The sequence below is a fragment of the Capra hircus genome, chromosome 15 (genome assembly GCF_001704415.2).
Source record: "Capra hircus breed San Clemente chromosome 15, ASM170441v1, whole genome shotgun sequence".
Taxonomy (NCBI): Eukaryota; Metazoa; Chordata; class Mammalia; order Artiodactyla; family Bovidae; genus Capra; species Capra hircus.
The window spans coordinates 41,856,274-41,880,056 of NC_030822.1; the positions used below are offsets into that span (position 1 = coordinate 41,856,274).

The window sequence follows — 23,783 nt, forward strand, 5'->3', positions numbered from 1 at the left end:
CCATGTGGGCCTACAGGAATGGAGACCAACCTCCTGAGTGTACCCTGGTGCTCCTCTCTCCTTGTTCCCTTGGGTCAGGCTGGCAGGGCTGTTTGTCTGACCAGGGTCTGTGTAAGGCTGAAGACGATGAGACGCTGTGGGTCAGGCTGCAGACCCGGCTCTCTTCTGTCAGACTCCGACTTGGAGTGTGCACTTGTATGGTTTCATTTGCTCCCCTGAATTTCTTGGGGACACCACTGCCACATTGCAAAAGCTTGGGACAAGGGGTTCAGTTTTGCTTCGCAGAATATCCGTCACATGACAGAATTAGGCCCATCTCAGGAGAAGCACTAACTCTTGGTTAATTTGGTTCAGAGGCAACCATAAACATCTTTCTAGTCTTGATGTAGATCATGTCCCTTCTGAAAATACTGAACTTCCCCACGAAGCCAGGTTTTATTATAAGGAGTTTTCTGAGATTTGTAACTGTCTGAATTGTTTTCTCAGCTGGCCCTTCTGGAAGCTTGACCCCTTGCGGTCCCCAGGTGTTGATAAGGGCTCTCTTCCTTCAGAAGGACTGTAGCATCCCTGTCGTCTAATGGGCAGGAGGGACTTTGGGACCAGCCACCCTGGCCTGTCATGGGCTCTGGCAGTGCCTGCTCAGTGCCCTGGTCCAAGCCAAAAGCATTGCCTCCTGGGGATACACACATTGTCTAGAGAAGGGGACCATGCGACTAGCTATTAACAGGGACAGAGAGCTGGGGTTCGTGTTTCCAGCTGGGCACAGCTCGCCGGCGTTCAGCCCTGGGCTTGCTTAGCATCTGCAAACTCTGTCTCCCTGCCTCTTCTCCTCTCCTCCGTCCAAGTGTCTCAGTCTGACTCGCCTTTTCCTTCCTATTTCCTGTGGCTGCTTTTTTTCGGACTCACCTTCCTTCTCCCAGGAGCACCGTGTCTCAGGGATAGGTAAGCCTATACTGCGCTCTTCCTCTGACCCTCCTGTTAACTCTCGCGGTCCCAAGCCGGAGGAGCCCACACCCAGCCCATCACCACCTCTGAAAAGGCAGGTAGGGCTCCTTCCAGTGGATGCTGTCTTGGTGAAGCCAGAGGGGACTTTGATCCAGAGGGGTGGGGTCCATGGCTCTCTCTGCACCCAGCGTAGGGCTGAGTGTAGATTCTCTGGGAAGGCAGATACAACTTGAGGTTACCACCCTTATAGGTAAGGATAACCAAGGATGCACCATCTTAAATACATGCCAGTCGGCGATATCAGCTGACCAGCTACCATGCTCTCAGTGCTTCATTTATTTAGGAAAAAACAGACCACTCCACATGGGGTATTTTATGTAGTGCCCCTGGGATACTCAGCTTATTTGCAGATCTCTTGAGGAGACTGATTTCTAAATCGATGGGAAAAAGTGGCAGATGATAGAATGGGCTCAGGTGGCCAGTTAGCCACATGCCAACGAAGGGGTAAGACTAGGATGTGGTGAAGACCTCCCCAGGTCCCCCAAGGACTTGCCCAGTGGGCAGGGAGATAGCCAGGAGCCATGGGCTGAGGCTTTTTTCCAGTTAACATCTCTGGGTTTGGAATTAGAATCACTATTATTGACACAGCACTCAAAACTACTAGACAGCATTAGGAATTTTGTGTTGCTCTTGGGGTGCGGGTGGTGGACGTCAAAGGAGGTCTGTGTGGATATAGTGCAGTGATTTTATGTCCCTGTGTATAAGAATCATCTAGAGAGCTTTATTTAAAAATGTCAATCTCTGGTACCCACCCCCAAACCAATTAAACCTGACTCTCTGGGGGTTGAGCTCAGACTTTGAGAACCAGGACAGTACAGGTTCTGACTCAGGGTGGTCTGGAGTGTTGTCAATAACACCTCAGATGGTATAGTTAAGGAGGCTATAAGTCAGGTGGTTCTGATGCAGGTGGTGAGAAGTCAACACTCAAGGTTAGTTTGGACTCTCACTCAAGGTGGCACATGGCATGCCCTTGCCCCTGATCCTGGTGGGGATGCCTTCAGTGAGTGGTGGGAGGGGTCCATGAGAGGGCCTTCCTCGGGAAGGAAGCTTGATTTTCCATCTCCCCCAGTTCCCCTCCATGGTTGTGACAGGACACGTGCTCCGAGAGATAAAGCAAGTGTCTGCTGGTGGTGAGTGTCCAGCCAGGCCCTGGAGAGCCCGAGCCAAGTCTGACCTGCAGCTGGGTGGGCCAGAAAACCTCACCAGCCTGCCTCCCACCTGCCCGGGAGCGCTGGCCCTCTCTGGGGTGCTGCGGCGGCTGCAGCAAGTGGAGGAAAAGGTTCTCCAGGTGAAAGCCTCTCTCTTCGCCCTGCCTCTGCCCTGCCTGTGTCTTTGCCCTGCCTCTGCCCTGCCCGTGTCTATGCCCTGCTTCTGCCCTGCCCGTGTCTTTGCCCTGCCTCTGTCCTGCCTGTGTCTGGGATGCCTTCCTTTCCCCCCACTCCTCCTGCCCAGGGTGGGTTCCTCCTCTGACTGCTCTTCCCCATCTCTCATCCTGCCTGCCGTGTGTACTGAGCACAGAAGCCTAACTGGCTGCCTCTCCGCCTCTCTCCCAGAAGGAACCCTCACCATCTCTGTCACTGTCTCTTTTTTCTTTTTTCTTTCTCGCCTTGGCTACAGAAAAGGGCTCAGAACTTGGCCAACAGGGAATTTCACAAAAAGAATATTAAGGAGAAGGCGGCTCACCTTGCCTCCATGTTTGGACATGGGGATTTCCCACAGGTAAATGCAGGGCTTTCAGAGCCCCTGGGAACCCAGGTGTTGGACCTCTGGGGAGATGACATGAATCGGTCTCTGGAGCTTCATTTCTTCCTTCCTCCACGCTTGATAGTCTGTAAAGCTATTCACTTTTCAAGTCACCAAAGGCTTTGGACTGGCGTCTAAAAAAGCTCCAAATGAGGAGACTCAAAATAAGTAGATAAATCATGACAAAGGGAAAACCAAGGCAGAAACGTGGGCTCAGGTCACAGGAAAATAGAAGCATGTGTACTGTAAGATCTTAGCCTCTGAGTAGGCTGAGCTTCCTAGGGGCCAGCACAAAGAGGGGAAGCTGGTCCATTGCAGGAATCACATCACAGTGCCTTTAAAGTGAAAGCAAGCCAGTTGCTCATGATGTGTGGCAGTGCAGTGGAGGAATACCACCACAGCCCTGATCTGGAAGACCCTGAATGTCAAGGTCAAGCACATGCTGTGACCTGCTCTGCTTTCCCAAAAGGCAGCACTGGGCAGACAGAATGGCCCTGCCTTAGAACAGGAAGCACAGCCCAGTCCAGGCACTTATCTAGAAACCCGCTGAAGAGAAGAGCACGTGATTGCAAGGAGGTGACAGAGTGGAGGGTGAGGACCCGTGGTGCGCATGTGTAAGCTCTCCCGTGCTCGCAGCAAGCCTGGTCTCTAGAACACTCCTCTGCTGCTTTCACCCGGCCTCCAGACCTGTGTTCTCTGCTCCTTGGCAGAGTCATCAATATGGGAAGGATGCTCTGCCTGTCGTTCATTTTCAGGGTTCTGTGTGGCTGCAGAGGTCCCTGCTGGGGCATGTGCCCCGGAGCCTCCTGGGGTTGTCCTTTCCTAAATTTGAAGCTGTTGCTTTATATCAGGCTCCAGAGTGGGGCCTTCAGGAGTTCGTGTCTATGTTCGTGTCAGGAACAGGATGGCTCTGCTCTAGCTATTTTGTGATGAGGGAGCCAGAATAGCTGTAACAGAGTGCATTGTAACCAGGAACTAGACAGTCCTACTGGGCTCAGTAGGTTAAAGACACAGGTTACATATTTGTCCTGAAACATGAGCCTGGATATCCTTTCCCCTCCTTGGATGTGTAGACAAGGGGGCTGTATCATTGAAGCAGGTGCCACTGTGCATTTCCCTATGGATAATCAGAGTTTCCTCTGTTTCTATTCTGTGCAGAATAAACTCCTCTCTAAAAGCCTGTCTCATACTCATCCTCCGTCTTCTCCCTCCTGCCTTCCATCTCCTGATTCAGCTGCTACTTCCTCTCCATCAACTGTTGACTCTGTTTCTCCTGCCAGAAAGGTAGTTATCCCAAACAATTGTCTTCCCCTACTCCTTGCATGTTCTTAGATATTCTCCTGCTCCACTCAGCCTGCTCAGACAACCATCTGAAGCTTGGCTTGGCTGGGATGAAAATTTATAAGGTCCTTTACAACAGTCCTGAGTTTGGTTTTGGCTTTGTGTTGGAGCAAGAAACTAAACAGAACAGACAGCACACAAAACCTAATCAAATGGTGCTTACTTGTCTAGCAAGCACTTTCTGAGCACCCACTGTATGCTAACCATCATGCCAGATGCTGAGAAAATGAGGAGGCGGGGGTACAGTTCTCTTATACGGTGTAGATGACAAACAGAATATCAGCATAGAAATGTATCACATTACACCATAGGATATTGCCAATATTTGGCTATTTTTCACCTAACAAGACAGTCTCACATGGTGCACCTCAGACAATACTATTGATGAATTATGTGAGAGGTTTAAAAGGAAGATTCTAGGAACCCAGAACGGTGAAGCCTGGGAAGGCTTCACAGACGAGGTAATATGGGAGCCAAGTGTTGAAGATTATATGGAGGGATTTTGCTAGAATGAGGTGTAGGGGAAGCGTATTTTCAAAAGGATCTGGCTTGTGGTAAGGAAGGCAGATAGGACGTGCATGAATGGGAAGACAATTCTGGTACAACTTGATTTCAGGATAAAAGTATTTATAGGAGTGCGGACAGTAAAAGTGAAAGTCAGTCCGCTTTGTGTTAAAGGGATTCATTCCATCTTCTTATAAAGAGCCACTGCAGGATCTGTTCTGAATTCTGGAAGAATGGCTCAGGTAGTGATGCAGAGGGTGGGGAACTGGTGGGAGCCCATGGTGGTTGAGGAGATAAAGCTATTAAGTTTGGGTTCTAGAGCACTTTCATGTTTTTCGCTTGTCTGCCTGTTACCTAATATGCCAAGAGCACTACCAGGCTGGAGTGGGAGAGGGGCAGCCTCTGGAGGAGCTTAGCCCTTGTAATGGGTGAGTCTGAAAATGGAGTGAAGTGCGCTTGTTCAGCTATCACTCATGACAGTGAGTTGGAGCCTCTTTCTGGAGGACTGTGCTCCCCTGAACTCCTCTGTTCTGTCTAGCCCCACTAGGGCTCATCTCCATGTGTGGTGCTGAGTGTGCCCATGGCAGAGTTACCGCTCATTTGTTTCCACTCTGTTAGACTGAAGCACCAACCAGAAATCCACTGGGCTGTTCCCTGGGCTGGTGCATCAGTGGGACGTTAGGAGCTGCCTCCTGGGAGTCCCACCCCCACTGACCCCCATTACTGTGGGGAGAAGAGTGCAGGCAGGGTCTCCAAGGAAGGAGCAAGGAGCCTTAGCAGCCCCACCCACTCCATGGTCCCCAGTGTGGGTGCGAAGCCTCCCTGGAGGGGAAGCTGGGGGTGGTGTGGGGAAACAGAAACACTTCTCATCTTCAGCTCTGCTGAACACAGCCATGGCTGAGATGCCCAGCGACTTGTTCCATGTCAGCTTTGGTCAGTTGTTTGACCTTAAGTCTCTTGACCTTAAGGAGTCATGATTTTCTCATCAACAAGAGAGTGCCTCTTGGCTCATCTGATAGTGACCTCTGTGGTTAGAGACTGGCATACTGGTCATCGTCATCCCCAAGGCTTCCGAGTAGCCTTTGGGAGAAGAACCTTCCCTGGCGGGTACTTCCTGCTATGGGAAAGGTCACTGGTGCCCTGGCCAGGATGATGGCAGGGGCGAGGGCGCCTAGGCATAGGCAGGCAATGGCTGGTGCTGCCAGCTGGGCCCCCACTGTGCTTCTGTCTGGCCCAGACCCTTTGCTGCTAGCCCTGAGCTTGCCCTTTCGTTCGTCCTTAGGGAAGGCCTGGCTTGGTCACTGTCCTCTCAGATTTGGGAGCAGAGGTGGAACAAGAGAAGTGACCACACTTCCCAAGTTCCCTGACTTGGTTTCCAGTAGGTATTAGTTCTCTCGGTGATGGCATGAGGCAGCCTGAGGTAGCCTGCCCAGGTACACGCAGGGCCACTGGGGTCTGGCAAAGACACTTCTTATCGCAAGAATACCCCGTCATTCATTATCTGACTCCACTGAGGCCCTTGGCTGCTTCTCCACTGCGCTCTTCAAACAGCTTTAAATCAACATCACTCATTAAGCCAATGAGTGAGCATTCGTTCATCCAACAAATATTTATTGAATGACAAGCTGGTGTCAGGCATTTCACTCTTGGGATACACGTCAGTTATCAGGGGTTACATTCCTGCCCTGATGAGGCTTGCATCCTAGTAGAGGGAGGTATAAATAATCTATAATATCTAGGTAAATTATATGATGTATCAGAAGACAGTTTTTCCCATGGGAAAATTAGAGCAGGTAGCAAACACTTGGCACGCTGGGGAAGGGTAGCAATCTTAAATGGATAACGGTGGGAGAACTCTTCCTGGGAAAGAGAACTAAGCAGGAACAGAGCCTCAGAGAAGAAAACAAAGGCAAAAAAAAAAAAAAAAAGAAAACAAAGCAAAGGGAGGAGACTAGTTCCCAGGCTCCTGATTCTAGCCAGTGTTCTCTCTCCTGAACCACAGAAGCCGTGTGTGAAAGGAGGCCTTGTCAGAGGGAACAGCCCAGAGGCTATGTGCAGAGAGCCCCAAGCCCAGGCTCAAGGAGGGCTGCAAATGGGGTGGGTGGGCTTCAGGGGCTCCTCGGGCCCCCACCTCTACAGCTTTGTTCTCTGTTTCTCCCAGGTTGGGGTAGAACAATTGCTCCCTATTATTTCTTATCCCATCTCCCTAGCTAGTCTTGGCCATCAGACGATGGTGTCATTGGACAATTTTGGTAGCTTTTGACTTACTAATTACAGGCTGATGAGCCTGTCACTGTGTGGCTGGGAGTGATTGGGGAGCTCTCAGGAAAAGGTTGCCGTGGGACAATTACCCTGTCTGTGGACTTGGACTTGATACCCACAGACCTCTCCACATCTCACCATGAAGCCGTTGTAGGCAATTAAGCACAGAGTGGTGAATTTCTAGCTTCCAGCAGTCTTGGAAAGGATCTTGCCAGCTGCACTACTCCCCTGCCCTCACCTGCAACTTCCCTGCCTTGCCCGGACCCCAGCATTGATTCCACACCAGGCTCTGAATGTGCAGAATCTGGCAGAGTGATGGCCTCCTCTGAGGAGACTCTGCTGCCCCTTAAAGCAGGTGACAACCTGGTGACAGTTTCCTTCCATCCTGATGGAGCTGAGAGAGCTGCTGCCCTGGAGAGAGCCTGGGCCTTCACGCTTCTCCCCAGCAGATTCTGGGGCTGCTCTGATGCCCAGAGACTGCCTCAATTCAGGGGAGCCAGAGAAAGGAAAATGCTCTTGGAAACTGATGCTTGGTTCTTGGCAACCTCCTGGCAGGCAGAGTGTTTCGGTTCCTGCCCTAGAGCCCTACACCTCAATTCTGAGGATCCAGGGATAATCATCTCCTCTTAGAAACAGACCTAGTCAAACTTGTCACGAGGAACACTTGTTACAGGGATGCAAACTTGGGTCACCGAGTCCAAGAAATGTAGCCAGGGTTCTGCCTTCAGACTACGCTTGCCTGACCGACATATTGCCTTAAATTTCAGTGTGATGCAGCTAGTTTTTGGCCTGAACAGTCACAAGAAATCTTGAGGTCCCCTCATTTAGGGACCAAATTCTTATCAGGGTCTTATCTTTTATGTCATTTTTTTAAGACTATGGGCTACGGGCTCATGCCCAGTCTGATCATTCATACCATCAAACGGTCCTCCTGTAGCACCATTAGCCCCCATCAACCCTTGGTTAACTTCTTTCTTCAATGCAGGAGGCCACTGCCAGTTTAGCCTTTAACATGGCTGCTAGCCACTTACCAAGGCTGGTGAGCTCTTGCAAGATCAAGATGGCAGCGGAGTATTTACACAGCTGAGCCAGAGGGAGGGCCTCCGGGGGTTGGGGGCTGTAGTTTAGTCCTGAGTCAGAAAAGCAATGTGCATTGCAAAAGGAGCTTTCTCTAACCCCAGGGGGTGTTTGTTTTAAAACTGGATTTGCAGGGTTTACTCTAGAGATTTGCATATTAGAAGCTGGGTGAGTCTAGCTGGGCAATCTGCCAGTGTTTCATCTGATAGCAAGGGTAGAGTTCAACGCTGGCTCCAACCTCATTGTTCTCTCTGTTCTGGGGATAGAGCTAGGCAATCCTTTGGAGGTAACCTGTGTACATCCCAGCCTGGGGGATTTTAATTTGCAGGGAGGCAGGTGCTGTAGTGAGCAGGATGTAGGCTTGGAGTCACACGTGGGTTCAGCTCACAGATGACTTGCTTACTTTCACTGTGGCTTTGGATGAATTAGTAGACCTCTCAGCACCTTAGTTGCCTAATCTTCAGAATGGAGGTGGCAGCAGCTACTCCTGAGGGTGATTGGAATAATGCAAAGACCTAGCATATATCCAGTCCCTCAAATATCCAATAACTGTACTATTTCCCCAGTGGAGAATTCTGGAAGAAAGCTCACTTACCTAAAATGCATGTTGATTCCTCTCTTTCTAAAGGCAAAGAAGTCGCCTTCAGGCTTCCATTTCCACCCCGGCCACTTAAGAACATTGCGGCCTCAGGTGAGTTAGAGCCTCCCTGAACGTTCACTCAGTGGCCCCATCTGCGAAGGGGGATTATCAGACCCACCTCGCAAGGCTGTGAGGGTTCAGTGCAGCTCAGCGCCTGGCACCAGGGGACATTGGCGCCCACTGGGAGGTCACAGCCCCTAAGGCCTGCCTGCATCTCAGCTCTGAAGGTATCATTTCCAGAGCCCCTCAAATAAGGCAGTTTCAATCCTTGCCCTGAGCATATGGCTGAGGACTCAGGCACACCAGTCCGTCGGCTGATTTTCCTCATCCAGGGACTCCTCAGGGAGGAGTATATTCCTATTTGCCCAGGAGACTTCCCTTGGCCCTATATGTCAAAACCTCCCCTTCCCTCAAGCTCTCAGCTCCGAGGCCCTGGAAACTCTATTCCCCAGCCCTGCCTGACCCATGTTGGTTTCCTGATCCTCACGGCAGGTCAGGTGGAGAAGTACAGCCTGGACACCTGGTATTCCTGGCTGAGTTCCAGGCCCATGGGGGATGTTACCATTTGTCCGGACACAAACAGACCCAAGCGCCTGCTTCCTCCTTCCTTCAGAGCATCTATCGTGTGCCAGGAGTGTAGAGATGAGAAAGACAGGGTTATGACATCAGGGAGTGCAAACCAGAGTGGAGATGACCCATCTCCCAGCTCGGAGCAGGGTAAGAAGGGTTCCAAAATCCAGACAGGGACATGCTTGGTGATGGTGCTTGTGACGACCATTAATGTCATCATGTTTGAATCTCAGTTAACTCAAGAAGAGGGAGAAGCCAGTGCATTCATCTGGGTGGGCTGTATTATTCTTACTCGTGCAGAGGAGGGAACACAGCAACTGCAAGTTCCTTTGTGTGAAGGCCACCCAGATGGGGAGAAAAGTTCCAGAACAGGGAAAATTAAAGCTGCATCAGTGGCAGTGCTTTGGACTCATTAACCATCTGCCAGGCAATTCTTGGGAACCCAGCACCCTGTGAGGTGCACCCCAGATTCTCTGATGACCCTTTCACAGCCCTGTGAGGATGGCAGTGGTCTCCCCATTTTACAGATGAGGAAGCTGAGGCTCACAGAAAGGAAATGATGTATGTGACATTAACCTAATGTGAAGTTAGATGATGGCCCACCTGAATTGTCCAACCATTCCAGCTTGTTCTAATTAATTAGCTGGAAAAAGTAGAATTTCTAAGAGGAAAAAATACCCCATATAGTATTTTGGTTTTTCTTTTTAAATCTCTAATCCATGGTGGCCTGATTCTTCTGGATACAATGAAAATGAATTACTAGAAATATGATCACGCACTTGGATGTGTGGCTCTGTTGAACTGCTCTATAAGTGTCTAATGCTTTCACTTACGGTGTTCCTTGGATCACAGATCAGTTCCTGTTAGTGAAAAATATCCCAGTTCTTAAAAAATTACAAAAATATTGAAAGATACATAAAGGGTGCAAAAGCAGTCCCATGGCCTTCCAAAATGACCATTTCTTTAAAAACCAGTGACTGTGACATGTTTGTTTCTGACTAGGTCATCTGACTGCCCAGATTTGGATTTGGAAAAAGTACTCCCAGCCAAATTGTAAGCTTTTCTCTGGACCAGCTCCCCAGGAGCGCAAATGCTTTTGCCTTTCAGTGCAGTAATTTCGTTGTTGAGAACCTCTGGCTTCTGGTCCTTACTCTGAGGTCAAACCATAATGAGTTTTCTGGAGGTTTCTCCATGAGTGGAGTTTCTTTTCTTCCTCAGGATGCCCAGGACCCATTCATTTCCAGATTGGCTAGAACAGTGCTACTTAAAGTGTGTTCCATTGGCAGGAACTAGTCTGTGATCCAAGGAGCACAGCAAGAGAAAGCATTAGACACTTGTAGGAGAAGGCAATGGCACCCCACTCCAGTACTCTTGCCTGGAAAATCCCGCAGATGGAGGAGCCTGGTAGGCTGCAGTCCATAGGGTCGTGAAGAGTCGGACACGACTGAGCAACTTCACTTTCACTTTTCACTATCATGCATTGGAGAAGGAAATGGCAACCCACTCCAGTGTTCTTGCCTGGAGAATCCCAGGGACGGTGGAGCCTGGTGGGCTGCTGTCTATGGGGTCACACAGAGTCAAACACGACTGAAGTGACTTAGCAGCAGCAGCAGAGCAGTTCAACATAGCCACACATCCAAGTGTGTGATCGTATTTCTAGTAATTCATTTTCATTGTATCCGGAAATATCAAGCCACCATGGATTAGAGATTTAAAACGAAAAGTCACTCACCGCTGGCCATCTGAGGAGCAGTGAGTTAGCATGAGTCCAGGTGGTCAGGTCTGCACTGTCTTGGAGCCAGGAAGACATCGTACCATCAGGAAACGGGAGATAACCTGAGACTCCAGGGCAGCATCCTCCTTCACTCTGGTCTTTGGGGCGGCCTCCTCTCATCCCTGAGACAAGTTCTCCATCACCTGGCCTCCTAGTGTCCTTCCAGGAAGTCCTGGCTACCTCTTGTTCTTGGTGTTCCTGGCATGGTTTCCATGATACAGTTGGGAAGGGCATATAGGAGCACCAGTGTTGCTTTCCTTGAGAGTGCCTTCATTTCATTATTCCTAGGAAAACCGCTGTCATGGGTAGGCATGTGGATGCAACCGGGAGAAAGGAGTCTTTTATGACTCAGGGCCCACAATGAAAGGAAGGACAGGGCTTGATCTTCACCCTGGATCCCTTGTGCTGATAGAATAACCGAGCAGGCCCATGACTGCGCAGACATGTTTTGGCGGCACCCCCAGCCACCCCAGGGCCCTCTGCTTGCTTCTATAATTGCTCCTAAGTCAGGATTGCACAGAAGCTCAGCAGCACAAAGTGCTTATTAGCTAAGTAGTTAATAAGGTCTCATTAGGGACTTGTATTTAAAGCCCCAGAAAGTAGAGTCTCGCTCTCTGCTCACTCAGGGAAGGCAGTGATTGTGCGTGGGCATCTGGCATCACACGGTGCCTTCCTGGGAGAGTGCCTCAGAGCCAGTTCACACATGGGGTGAGGAGAGAGAGTCACGCAAGGGGAGTATGGGCAGTGAGGTAAATCTGACCTCTTCTGTCTTTATTTTGCTGTAAACGCAGGAAGTACTTGGTATCCTCAGCTCCTATCCGAGGAGGCCTGTGTTGGAGGCCCCAGCAGGGGGTGGAACATCAGGCAAATAAAGGCTTATTGTCCAGAGCCAGTGCACCTGAACCTCTCTTAGGAGCAGGAGCCAAGTTTCTTGGCATTTGTGAAATCCTGAAAATGGCAGCATGTATGCTCAGAAGCAGAATCCTAATCTCTTCCAGACGGGGCCAGTTTTGAGAGTGGGGAGGGTAAGCAGTCTGGCAGCTGCTGCGGCTGAGAAGGAGCGAGCTTTGTGAAATCTGAGGGGGTCCCATCTGTCTGGGATCAGACACCCGAGAAGGTCCCCGGCCACATCTCCCATAGTTCCCCACAGAGCCCCACACATGGTCTGGCACGACTGATCCAAGTAGCTGCTGGTGCTGGGGCTTCTTTAATGAGAAGCGGGCAGGCATCCCCTGGGTCGTGTCTTTCACCCCAGCCTGCTTGGCAGCCCTTCCCTCTTCATCCTCTTTTTGTATCTGTGCGTTTGTTGGTGCCCAGTGAGTTGGCCTTAGGTTCTGAGGGTGGGCCCTGCTTCCAGGAGGCAGGACCTGTGGGCACCTGCTGCTCTTTGCTTTGTTGCCCCTGAACTTCCTGCTTTATCTTTGGGGCTTTCACTGTGAATTGTGTGGCCTTCCAAGAGTGGTATTGGGTTTAGATTGAGGGCCTTCCTTTGTCCCCATACAAGTCACTGTTACTTGCCGTGAAGATGGCTATCAACCTGTGACTGAGGGCCAGCAGTCTACATTGCTGCTATCTGTGGCCACATCTCCCAGAAGCTGGATTCAGAGGCTGGGGAGCGTCTCCCTCCAAGGCCTTAGGATCAGGAACCATGTTTACAGATACAGTCTCATATCGTGCGTGTTTGCCTCCCTGCAGAGGAGATAGCAATATTCCCGGTCTGGCCTTTCAGAGCTGGTGGGGGAAGAATAAGCTGGGAGTTGCCTAGGGGTGTATGTGTGATTTTACCACATCTGCGTGGATTGTCAGCTCTCACCCTTTCCCCAGCTCCATGACACACCAGTGGGGATCCAAGCATTCATGGGTAGGCACGGACCATCATGCCTTCGGGAGTACAGGCACCCACAACCCATCAGGCTGTGGTCTCCGGGGCCAACGTGGAACTGACTTGCCCAGCACCAGCTCTGGGGCCCTGGGCACTGCCACCTGGAGCTCCCTGTCCTGCTCCCTGCACTTGTCTAGTGGGGACCACCATCCATTCCCATTTTGGCCACTCTTTATTGGCAAGGTAGTCTGCGTCCTGACCTGATAGAACTGAGGTCAGGCATAGCCACAGTTCCCTAGTGGACACAGGGGCTGCAAGGGAGGCTGGGGCTGCCAAATTCAGAGGGGTGGGGAGGGAGGAGTTGAGTTCATCTTGGCCCAGCCCTGCCAAGTGCCCGGCATTCTCACACGTGCCCTCTCATTCTTGCCACAGCTCCATGGTAGGCACCATTTATTCCCATTTCACTAAATGAGGACACTGAGCTCAGAAGTTGAGGGCTTTCTGTCCCATCTTAGAACCGTTAGTGGTAGAGCTCGGTCCTAACCCTCCTGATCTGGGGAAATGGGGAACAGGTCTCCCCATGTAGCCACTCCAGGCCCTCTAGAGAGGGGAGTCTGGGGAAGGGCAGCTTCAGTGCAGCTGGCTTGCTTTCTTAGTGTGAAGGTCCCCCAGCTGGGGCTCAGGAGACCTTAGCAGAGTCCTGGATCTTGCACTGGTTTCTAAGTGGCCTTGGATAGATCCCTTCCTCTAGGATTCATTCTCTCTCTCTGTGAACTGAGCAAGCTGAACTCCTGAAGACCATGTACTCCCAGTGGATGTAGTTGTGAGTCACCCTGCTGATCTCTCTTTTCTCCATCTGCAGAGTGCCTGCTGCCGACTGCAGGCTAGTGAGGCCTCTCCTGGGACGCTGGCTGCTGTTTGCATGTGGGTGTGGAGCTCTCCCACCTCCAGCTCGTTCGTGTTTTCCTTCTTGGTGCTAATGGCCTCTCCCTTTGTCTCTGTCTCCTTTATCTCTGCTCTTGGGTAGCTGACAGTAGGGAAAGTATCCAGCGGAATAGGGGCTGCAGCTGAAGTTCTGGTCAATCTGTACTTGAATGATCACAGACCTAAAACTCAGGCCACCTCTCCAGACCTGGTAAGGATGCGCACCCTTCCGCCTTCACCCACAGACACTGGCTCTGGCCTCCCAGGGAGGGTGCCTGGGATGCGGAGAGGATGGCCTGGCCCCCTTCTCATGGGACAAGAGGGGCTGAGAATGGGCTGGGTCAGAGCGGAGGTTAGTGGTGGGGGGGGGGGGGGGGGGGCCCTATGTTTCCTGTAGATGAACCTTAGTCGGCCCCCTTGTGGGTCATTTCAGAAAGCAGAGCATCTTCCCTGCCAGCTGGGGCTCTGGAGAACTCGGGGAAAAGGTCAGGGGAGGCCATCTACAGAGATGGACAACCCTTACTACCAATGTTTAGCATCCAGTATAGACTGGATTAAGAAGTAATGGGGAAAACATCCCTTTCCTCTGAATTCCCTCCTCCTCCAGATGATTCTGCTCACTGTCACCACCACAGTCTGAGTTCTTTTGGTGTCCTTTTGGCGCATTCCCCTGGAATCACCCAGGGGTGCCCCTCCTGCCCTGGGCCTCACCCTCCCCTTTTGCACTGAAGAAGTTCACTGGCACCCTTATGCCCCTTTCCTGCAGTTCTCTTGAACAGTTGTGAGGCCATGAGCCTTCCCTGCCTGACCTGTGTCACTGCAAGGGGACAAGGATGGATAAGACATTCTTTCAGTGACCTCACTCTAGACCCAGGCAACACTTAACCCCTGACTCAGATTGCTGGAGATGGCATCCCTGGGCAGGAATGTTTGTGAGGGACACCTGCTCTGTCAGACGAGGAGATGTCACTTCCACTATGAAACCAGGGTGTCCAGCAGCCTGCCTGGGAGTACAGTCAACGCTGCCCTGGCAGGGCTGGGGTCTGCGTACCTTCCCACCCTCACTCTTGGCAGCAGTGCCCCCAGTGACGAAAGCAGCACATAGCCTGTGAGGCCCCACAAGGCAGGCTGGCATCTCTACATGCCCGGCCTTGCGTTTGTAGATGTGGTGTACACCCTAACATGCTGTTCTTCTCTTCCGATGCCCTGTGCCTGCCAGGAGTCCGTTCGGAAGACGTTTCCCCTGAACGTGGGTGGCAGCGACACCTGTTACTTCTGCAAGAAGCGCGTGTACGTCATGGAGCGGCTGAGCGCGGAGGGCCACTTCTTTCATCGGGAGTGTTTCCGCTGCAGCGCCTGTGCCACCACCTTGCGCCTGGCTGCCTACGCCTTTGATGTTGACGAAGGTAACCCCCAGGGGCCAGGGCAGCACTTGTCTCTGGCCTGGGCTCCTGACTCTGGAGGCTCTGGGACAGCCAGCACTTCCCAGGGAGTATTGGTGTCATCAGAAAAGCAGTTTGAGGGGCAGAGATCCCCTGCTAAGGGGAGAGGCTGCCTGTGGTGGGCAGGGGTCCTGAGGAAAGGGGAGCTGGCAGCATGGGGGCTGCACATGCGTAGGGAGCACCTGCCAGGCACCACGTGTTTATGGACATTTTCTCACTCAGTCTCACCACCTTCAGTCACCCCTGTGTGGTCAAGAAAATCAAACCTGATAACTTATGTCACATGCTTGGCACCACACCTGACATGTGAGAGGGGTTCAATTTGTTGTTATTCGGTTGCTAAGTCATGTCCGACTCTTTGCAACCCCATGGACTGCAGCACACCAGGCTTCTCTATCCATCACCATCTCCCAGAGCTTGCTCAAACTCATGTCCGTTGAGTCAGTGACGCCATCCAACCATCTCATCCTCTTGCCTCCTTCTCCTCCTGCCCTCCATCTTTCCCAGCATCAGGGTCTTTTCCAATGAAAAGGGTGGCGAGCGGGGTGGGGGTGGGGGGTTCAATACATGAAGTCATATTCATATTATTATGAATGAAGCATGTATTGTAGGAATGGCCATAACTGTAACATGCCCTCTGCTGAGTGGCCTACCAGAGTCATCAATGAAGGCGTCGCTTTCATTGGAATGAGTGATTAATTTCTAACCTTCAGCACTTGATGTTTGCACTACCATATAATGACAAAGCTTGTGATTCCATACCCTAAAACTAACTGCCTGGGTTCACATCCAGCGTATGCCACTTCCAGCATATGGCATATGTATGCCACATACAGATAACCTCTTACCTGACCTCTGGGTCACTCAGTTTCCTTATTTATAAAATGAGGATAACAGTACTTTGCTCATAAGGTGATCACTGATTTAACTCAGGGGAAGGAGTTAAGATAGTGCCTGGTATATTGAGTCCTACTCAAGACTTCGCTGTTGTATTATCATTCCCATCACTGTTGTCACTGGGGTAACAGTGGAGCAAAGAAGGGTTTTCTGGAAGGCACCCAGTATCCTGGGCAGTGGCCAGTGGCCCAGTGTGTGGCTCACTGGGTTTTTCTGCCACCATCTGTTCAGTGCTGTTCCCACCCCCAGGGGTCCCAGAAGCAAGAGGAACTACAAACAGAGCTGCTATTCCAGGCTGTCCATTTTGCTGCCTGGCAACTGGCCTTGGGAAGAGACTTGGCCTGAGGGATTATCTGAGGGTTTCTGCCCCATTCCCGGGAGAGTCCCCCCTGTCCCCCACCACCGTTGCTGCGGCCGGTGGCCTCCTCTCCACGCCTCTTCTTTAAGGCAGATGACGGAAACCATTTCCTATGTTTGCACCTTCCTGGGCTTGTTTCCCTTAGTGGTGTTTCTCTGCCCTAGATGGGAGCAGGCACTTGGCTCAGGTTCTGCTGTGGCTCTGGTTTACAGGAGAAAAACCTCTGAGTGTGTGTTTCTTTTTACAGGCAAGTTTTTCTGCAAGCCTCATTTCATTCACTGTAAGACCAACAGCCAGCAAAGGAAGAGACGGGCAGAGTTGAAGCAACAGAAAGAGGTACGTTTTATCTTGAAAGTGGTGGTGAAACGGGAAAGTTCCCTGGTAGGAGGAGGTTGTCAAGAGTTCCTGCAGGTGAGGCCAATGTTTCTAGCTTTGGGGGGCTTGAGACTCAGGTGAAGAGGGCTCTGCTCCCTCGCAGGAAGGTCCCTGTGTCTCAGTCCATTCAGCTGGCCTCTGGGATGTGAGCTGTTCCAGATGTCAGCTCCCAGAGCAATGACTGCTGCTTCTCATGAGAAGCCTAGAAGAGCTTTCCCATGTGCCAAGGATGGGGCTAAATACTTAGCCATGCAAAAGCCACGTAGCCCCCAGGGCCTGGGGCCCCAGTGGCCACAGAGCACCATGAGCAAGGATGCCTGGTATAGGGCCAATCCTCTGTGGTTTCCAAGTCCTTTCCCCAGGCTCTTGGATGTCAACAACGTGACTGGCCTGCTTATTTTCTAAATGGGTTGTGATAGCACCCTCCCTACCCCCACCTATGGTAGCTCTTAGCCAGCATCTTCTTTACGGCTTGATTAATCACCCATCTCCGGCAAGGCCAACAACTTCAGCTTTTTTCTGACTTCACAAGTAATATGGTCTTCCCAGGTGGCTTATGTGGTAAAGAATCCGCCTGTCAATGCAGGAGACACAAGTTCGATCCCTGGGTTGGAAAGATCCCTTGGAGGAGGAAATGGTAACCCACTCCTGTATTCTTGCCTGGAATATCCCATAGACAGTGGAGCCAGGCAGGCTACAGTCCATGGGTTCGTAAAGAGTTGTATACAGCTGAGCAACTGAACACACACAGTAGAAAAATGGCTAAGTAAATGAAAGTCTATAAAGAAGGAAAGTGAAATAACCCATCATCACTCTATCCTGAGAAAATCATAATTAACATTTTGGAACATTCCTTTGTAGACTTTTTCCTGTATGAATACAGTTGACCCTTGAACAGTGTGGGAGTTAGAGCCTTTGACTCTCTGCAGGTTCGAAAATTCATGTATAATTTATAGCCAACCTTTCATATTGATGGTTCCTCCATATCAATAGATTCAACCATCCATGGATTAGGTAGAGGTGTAGTATTCATTATTGAAAAATCTGCATTCAAGCGGACCCATGCGGTTCAAACCCACATTGTTCAAGGGTCAGCTGTATGTTTTTACCCAGTTGGAATCCTACCTTGCAGTTTCATAGCCTTCTTTTTTCACTAACAGTATATTAAGAACAGTTTCCCATTAAGAATTCTTTTGGAGCCTAATCTTTGATACCTGTAAAAGGTGACTGATAATTTATTTGCATCCTATATTGTTGGATATTACTATTTGCCTTATAAACATTTTACAGGGAATGTCTTTGTACCTGTATCTTTATCCGTATTTCGCGTTGTTACTTAGGGTCAATCATGAGAGTGAGATTGCTGAGTCAAAGGGCATGTATATTTTGAAGGCTCCAGAGGAAACTGATCCCTGTGATCAGTTCCCACCTGCCCCGCCTTCCCCCCGCCCCTCCTGGAAAGTTACACACGTGTTCAGCCGCCTTCAGCAGTGCACAGGAGGTGCTGAGATTTTAGGGAGGGGTCCTGGTTGCAAATTGTAGGGTCTGCCAAGTCCTCTGTTTGTTGAGTCTTCCTCTGCTTCCCTGGAGGAGCCCTCTCTGAGCATCATGGACTGAATACCCTCACCTTGATCTCTTTCTCAGGAGGAGGGGATGTGGAAAGAGCAAGAAGCCCCTCGGCGAGACCCTCCCGCGGAAAGTTCTTGCGCCGCTGCTGCCATCGCCACGCCGGAAGGCAGCCCCCCAGGTATCTCCAATTCCTTCTTTAGGAAGGCGCTAAGCTGGTCCCTCAGGCTGCCGTGGGGCCTGCTTCACCTTCCCCGGAGGCTGCTTAACTGGATTCAGGGACTCCTGCGCGCCACCAGCCTGCATATCAGGGACAATGCTTACAACTACTGCTACACCTACGAGCTCCTGAGCCTCGGGCTGCCCCTGCTCTGGGTGTTCTCCGAGGTCCTGGCTTCCATGTACCGGGAGTCGGAGGAGTCCCTCCAGAGCATCCGCGACTGGCTGCTCAGATGCGTCCCGGCCAAGCTGCACTGAAGCCCAGCCCCACAGTACCGTAACATTTCCCGCGTAGATGGCGGCGTGTTCGGCCAGCTCAGGCGCTGGCCAGGGAGCCCCGCCCCTGAACCAGTTAGCTCAAAGCCAAAGAATTTCCCGTCGGCCACCTGCACCTAGCCTGGTCGCGGTGAACATCTGCTTCAGGCCACCATGACATGAAGGATGTATTTTTAATAGCTTTGTACTTTTATACCAAAGCGAGCCATACTTCTAGGTTTACATTTCAATTTTCAACGTTTAATAAGCCAAGAGAAAGCTTTTTTTTTTTTTCTATGAGTGTCAGTTTTTTAAACACGGGTTTGAGGTTTATAACTGGTATTACAAAAACCCCTTCCATGTTGTGGTCTTGAAATAGCCGCTCCCTGTAACGTGAATAATTTGGGCTTTTAAGTAAACCAGAGCCAGCCTGCGATCTCCTGACAGTGCCTTCTGATTTTGTGCCTGGATACCACTTGTCAACATGGGACAACTGTTTGCAACATGAAAGCATAGTAATTTAGAAGGAAAAAAACAGAAAGGATGAAAGAGAATTAAATCTACAGAAGGATATGGCAACATGTAGTTACCTGTTACCTGTCCTCCCAGGGAGAAGGACTATTTTGCTCCCTTGTTCTGATGTAAGATAGTAGCTGCAAGATTCCCTTGACCCCAGTACCAAATTGCAGCCAAATTATGTAGAACCACAGGGTTTCAAGTGAGTTGCTACAGACATACGTTTTCCCTTCCCACTAATGAGCATGGCAGCCAAAGCCCATTGGCCTCTGGCCACTCAGAACTCCATCAAACTGATGCAATCCTGAAGAGGAGTCGTGTCAGCTGGTGGCCTTTCAAGCCCTCTTTTTGAGGTCCCCAATCCAGGTTGCAGTCTGAGCCAAGGCCATTCAGGGTCCACAACAGTCGGACTGAGGGAGGAAACTGCCCTCTCATGCCATGTCCTTTGGGACGGAGGGTATTTGTTAGCACCTAACAGTATTATTTCTGGAAAGCGTGACCTCCCCTGTGAGCATGGCTTGTAGGCATTCTGGCTTCTTAGCCAATCGGCTGCCATGCATATTTGGTCAAACGGTCAGAAACCATTGATTATTGAATTGTCCCAGCTGAGGAATGCATCTGATTCAGGGGGAAGCTCCCGTGTCTTGACTAGCAGAGGAGGCTGGGAGTGGATGCTGTTATTGACTTTTGCATAAGAAATGTACCTTATTAAGGGCAAAATGGGCCTTGGGCCCACCTACATTCTTCATTCTGCGCATCTGGAGGCCTCAGTCTTCCCAGCTCCACTCTGCCTGGACATGCATGGCTGCTGGGCCTAGCTGAACAGTGGAGATGGCTGATAGAGAAAGACCTTCCACAGAGTTCAGTGTATCTAGAGTTGCTGGGCCCTGCCTGTTACACTAGAAAGATCCTCTAAATTAAGAAAGGATGGAGTCTGGTGGGTTAGGAGCCAGAACTCTTAAGGGCTTTGAGATGCCAAGTTCTCCAGGGTGGGAAGAAGCAGGGAGGCATTTCTATAATATAAACACTTCTCTAAGTCCTTGGGTAAATCAGGGGCATAACTGTGGCCAAGTCCGTGAGAACTGGTGCCTCTGTCTTTGTTGGAACTGTTCTCATCCTATGACTTGCATTGTGTTTTTCCAAATTTTTGCTGATATTTTAGTGTTCTCTGGGGGAGGAGCCCTTGATTCGTTTCATGTTTGATTCTGAAAGTCATGATGTAAACACATCACAGCTGTGTCATTGTTATTCCCGTCAGCTCAGGGCAGGATGAGATGCTTTGTGGGATGCTCCATGAAGCCAGAGTTAGGATCTCTGAGAATATCACTTATGGCCATAAGGAGACTGGTTTGAATTACTCTGGTGAGACAGGGCGTGCCTGTCAGAAGCCTGAGATGTTTGTACGTTCTGAGACGTTGAACCTTCCTGGTGGGGCAGTACCAAAACACAAAAGTAAGTCCTGGGAGCGGGATGTTTCTAAACCTCCATAACATATTTAAGAACGAATGTGGGACACTAGAGTAAAATCGGGGCAGAGAGGATGTGGGGGGCGGTGGAGACAGGGGATTATTTCCCATAGTACGGATCCACCCTTGCAGATAAGTCACTGCTCACTTCCAGAAAGGTTCATCTGTCTTACGCAAGCCATAACTTGTTTGGGGGAGTTGCTCTTTTTTTTAACGGTTGCCTCGTTTTCAACTCCTTTACCTTTGCGTATTGTCCATCAGTTCCCTTGTTCCCCCAACTAAATTCTCTCTTCTGTCTCTCTCTCTCTCCAAACCTTACACTGTGGCCATCAGTTCATTTCAGCCTTCCAGTGCTGCACCCACTTCTTGGCTGACACACTTCTGCTCTGAGGTGACTGGTTTTCTTGCCAATTTTCAGAGAGTGGTACTAACCCCTGACCTGCTTTCCGCGCCCCGTCTCCCCCACTCCCCCCGCCGTGGCCTTGGTTGTGCTAACTGCGAGCGTCTTGCCTACTAATGGACTCACTCATTCGGTGGCATGGTTGATGAACAATGTGGGGTGGTGTTCAGCTCGAAAGCGTTTCTGATTCCATCCCTCTGAGCCGGCTGCCCAGTCCACTCCAGGTGCATGGCCCACCTCCTCTCTATACTCCAAGGCCTGCATGCATGCTTTTCTGGTCGCACTTACAAAGCCACTTACCTTCCTGGGAGGGTTAACCTGGAATGTGAGACTGTGCCATAGAGAGGGCCCTTCACCTTTGAAAAGAACTCTTTCATCTCTCAGCCTCTGAAACAGCATATGCATACAAGCATCTTCTTCAGTTGCTTTCTAATATAAAGGTTATCAATGTTATCAATCCGCACCATAGGTGACTCTTTTTGGAAGGATTTTTTTTTTTTTTTTTAGTTTCTCCCAGGCTTCATCACAAGCTTGGCCCAGACTCTCTATTTTAAACACACGATCACAGTTTTTCTAGTGAATCTTTCCTCCCCTGCAGCCTATACTTTCCCTCCCAGCGTTTTGCTTTGACTCTTCTGATCTCTCTAGGCTCATAAAGCCGCAGAAGATACAGAAGCTTCAGCTAGAGCAGTCGTCGTCACAGGCCAAGGGTGCCTTGGAGAGCAGCCCCCTTTCAGTGCCCCCATAGCTCTGCTCAGAACACATCCCCCTGCTGACTCTGCCTGGAGCAGCGGGATACCCACAGTGCTTTTAAAGAGAAACACCACACCTAGTCCGGTGGGGCTGTTGAAGGCAGGCCTCGCAGTCCCAGGATGCAGGTGGTGGTGTCCTGCATGCGGCCCAGAGCCATGCTGACCTCTCTGCACAGCCCTGCATGCTGCATTTTGTTCCCTCGTTGGTGCAGATCCCAGCCAGGGCGAAGTCACCGTTCTTGTCTTATCTTCTCTTGCAGAGTCTCTCCCCTTTATAGAATGTCAACCAAAGAGTGCCCTCCTCCCCCGAGCCTCCTCCTTAGCTAGCCTCCCCCACCTTGTCACCATGCATGTTTGTGACCTTTGATAGTCATTACAGTGCCACGTGGAACCCTGTATTTTGCACACAGCAAACAATGTTTAGCTTTATTTATGGTATTTGATGCTGTACATGGAAATAAATATGGTTCTTTATAAAGCTCATTGTTTCCTCTCTTCTTTGCCGTGGAAGCTGCTCAAACCTGAAACACAGGGGTTGGTTGAAGGGGTTGGCCTTTCCTGAACTGGCGGGCCTTGCACTTGTGGTGACATGGAGCTCTCTGGGGCTGTGCTGGGTACTCTCAGAGGAAATATTACCTGGGGGTAATATTTGGAAAATATCACCCATGCTCCGCAGCCAGGCTTTGGGGGGCTCTTCCTTGAAAACTCATGGTACTTTTCTGCTCTAGGTGCTGGGCATTGCTGGCTGAGGGTCAGGGTGCCCTCAGCTACAAGGAACAGACTGTATTGACAACTGCTTGCACCCATTTCCTGCACACATCCAAGCCGCGGACCTGTCAGAGAACTTTACTTAGGAACCTTACTCTAACTTAGGTTCCCGTGCGACAGAGGTTGCTCTTGACAGTTTTGTGCTGGCCCGGCTGAGTGATGGGTATAAGGTAAGAGGAAGGACTGGACGTTGGTTTCAGGATGGCAGTGCGCATGGCAGGTGTATTTATCCAAGGAGGAGAGTCATTTGGGCTGCTAAGAGCCCCACTTTGCCCTCAAAGGCTCAGGCTGCTCAGTTTCTTAGGCTGCAAGGCTCTGCCCACAGGGCCACTCTGAGGGTGTTTCCATGGCAGGCTCTGGCTCAGTTCCACTTGTCTTTAAGGAAAGGATTTGAAGTTTCACTCAACTCGTCTGGATGGCGTCAAAGAAATCTGGTCCCTCACCTCCCTAGGGTGGATGCCTTTCTTGGCCAGGCTGGATGTGCTGGGCTTCTGACACTGGCATGTAAACTCATCTGTGAACTTCGTGAGGGCCCTTGTATCTCTAAAGGGGCACTTCCGAGGCCCTGGGCCTCTGAGCCCAGTTGCTGGTGCCTGGAGCTGCCTGGCATCATGACCAGGTGTTGTTCCTCTTACCCAGGTGAGATACTCTTTCTGTTCCCTGAAAGGAAGGGTGTTAGGGACTAAAGTCAGGAGCCGGGTTGGACAAGTGACTTATTCTTTTATTCATTCATCTATTCTCGTGTTCACTGAGTGCCTGCCATGCCCTCGGCATATTCTAGGACCTCGAGATGTGGCAGGGAGCTGCACAGAGCACCGCGCCTCCCTGCATCTTGGATTGTGTATATCTCAGTGTCGTCGTGCTAGGCTTGATTCGTTTTGTTTAATTCTGCATGCATCTATTTATTTGTACGTGCACACATTTGTTTACTTAGCTGATATTTAGTGAGCATCTACTGTATGTTGAGAATATAGCAGAGAATGAGACAGACAAAAGTCCTCATTCTCATGGAGCTTACAGTGTGGTTTTGACTTGAAGTTGGGTTAAAGCAACATTTTCCGAAGCATGATAATAGAACACTAGCTTTGAGAGGTGCTTTGTGAAGAA

At 50.6% G+C, this 23,783-nt stretch overlaps 1 protein-coding gene across 14 annotated transcripts in view; it reads left to right on the top strand.

The window, feature by feature from the left end:
- LOC102172084 (protein-methionine sulfoxide oxidase MICAL2) overlaps positions 1-23,783 on the top strand; it is a 239,835-nt gene that overhangs the window by 132,024 nt on the left and 84,028 nt on the right. For 3 of the 14 annotated variants that reach the window (XM_018059551.1, XM_018059553.1, XM_018059552.1), the window contains exons 18-26: positions 921-1,043; positions 2,075-2,293; positions 2,623-2,724; positions 3,907-4,032; positions 8,561-8,623; positions 13,766-13,873; positions 14,882-15,068; positions 16,607-16,695; positions 18,379-18,481. In XM_018059551.1, the coding sequence (XP_017915040.1) occupies positions 921-1,043; positions 2,075-2,293; positions 2,623-2,724; positions 3,907-4,032; positions 8,561-8,623; positions 13,766-13,873; positions 14,882-15,068; positions 16,607-16,695; positions 18,379-18,481 (1,120 nt within the window). Of the gene's footprint in view, positions 1-920; positions 1,044-2,074; positions 2,294-2,622; positions 2,725-3,906; positions 4,033-8,560; positions 8,624-13,765; positions 13,874-14,881; positions 15,069-16,606; positions 16,696-18,378; positions 18,482-21,089; positions 22,392-23,783 lie in introns of those variants that run through there. The other 11 variants (XM_018059562.1, XM_018059561.1, XM_018059565.1 and 8 more) reach the window with 11 other exon arrangements.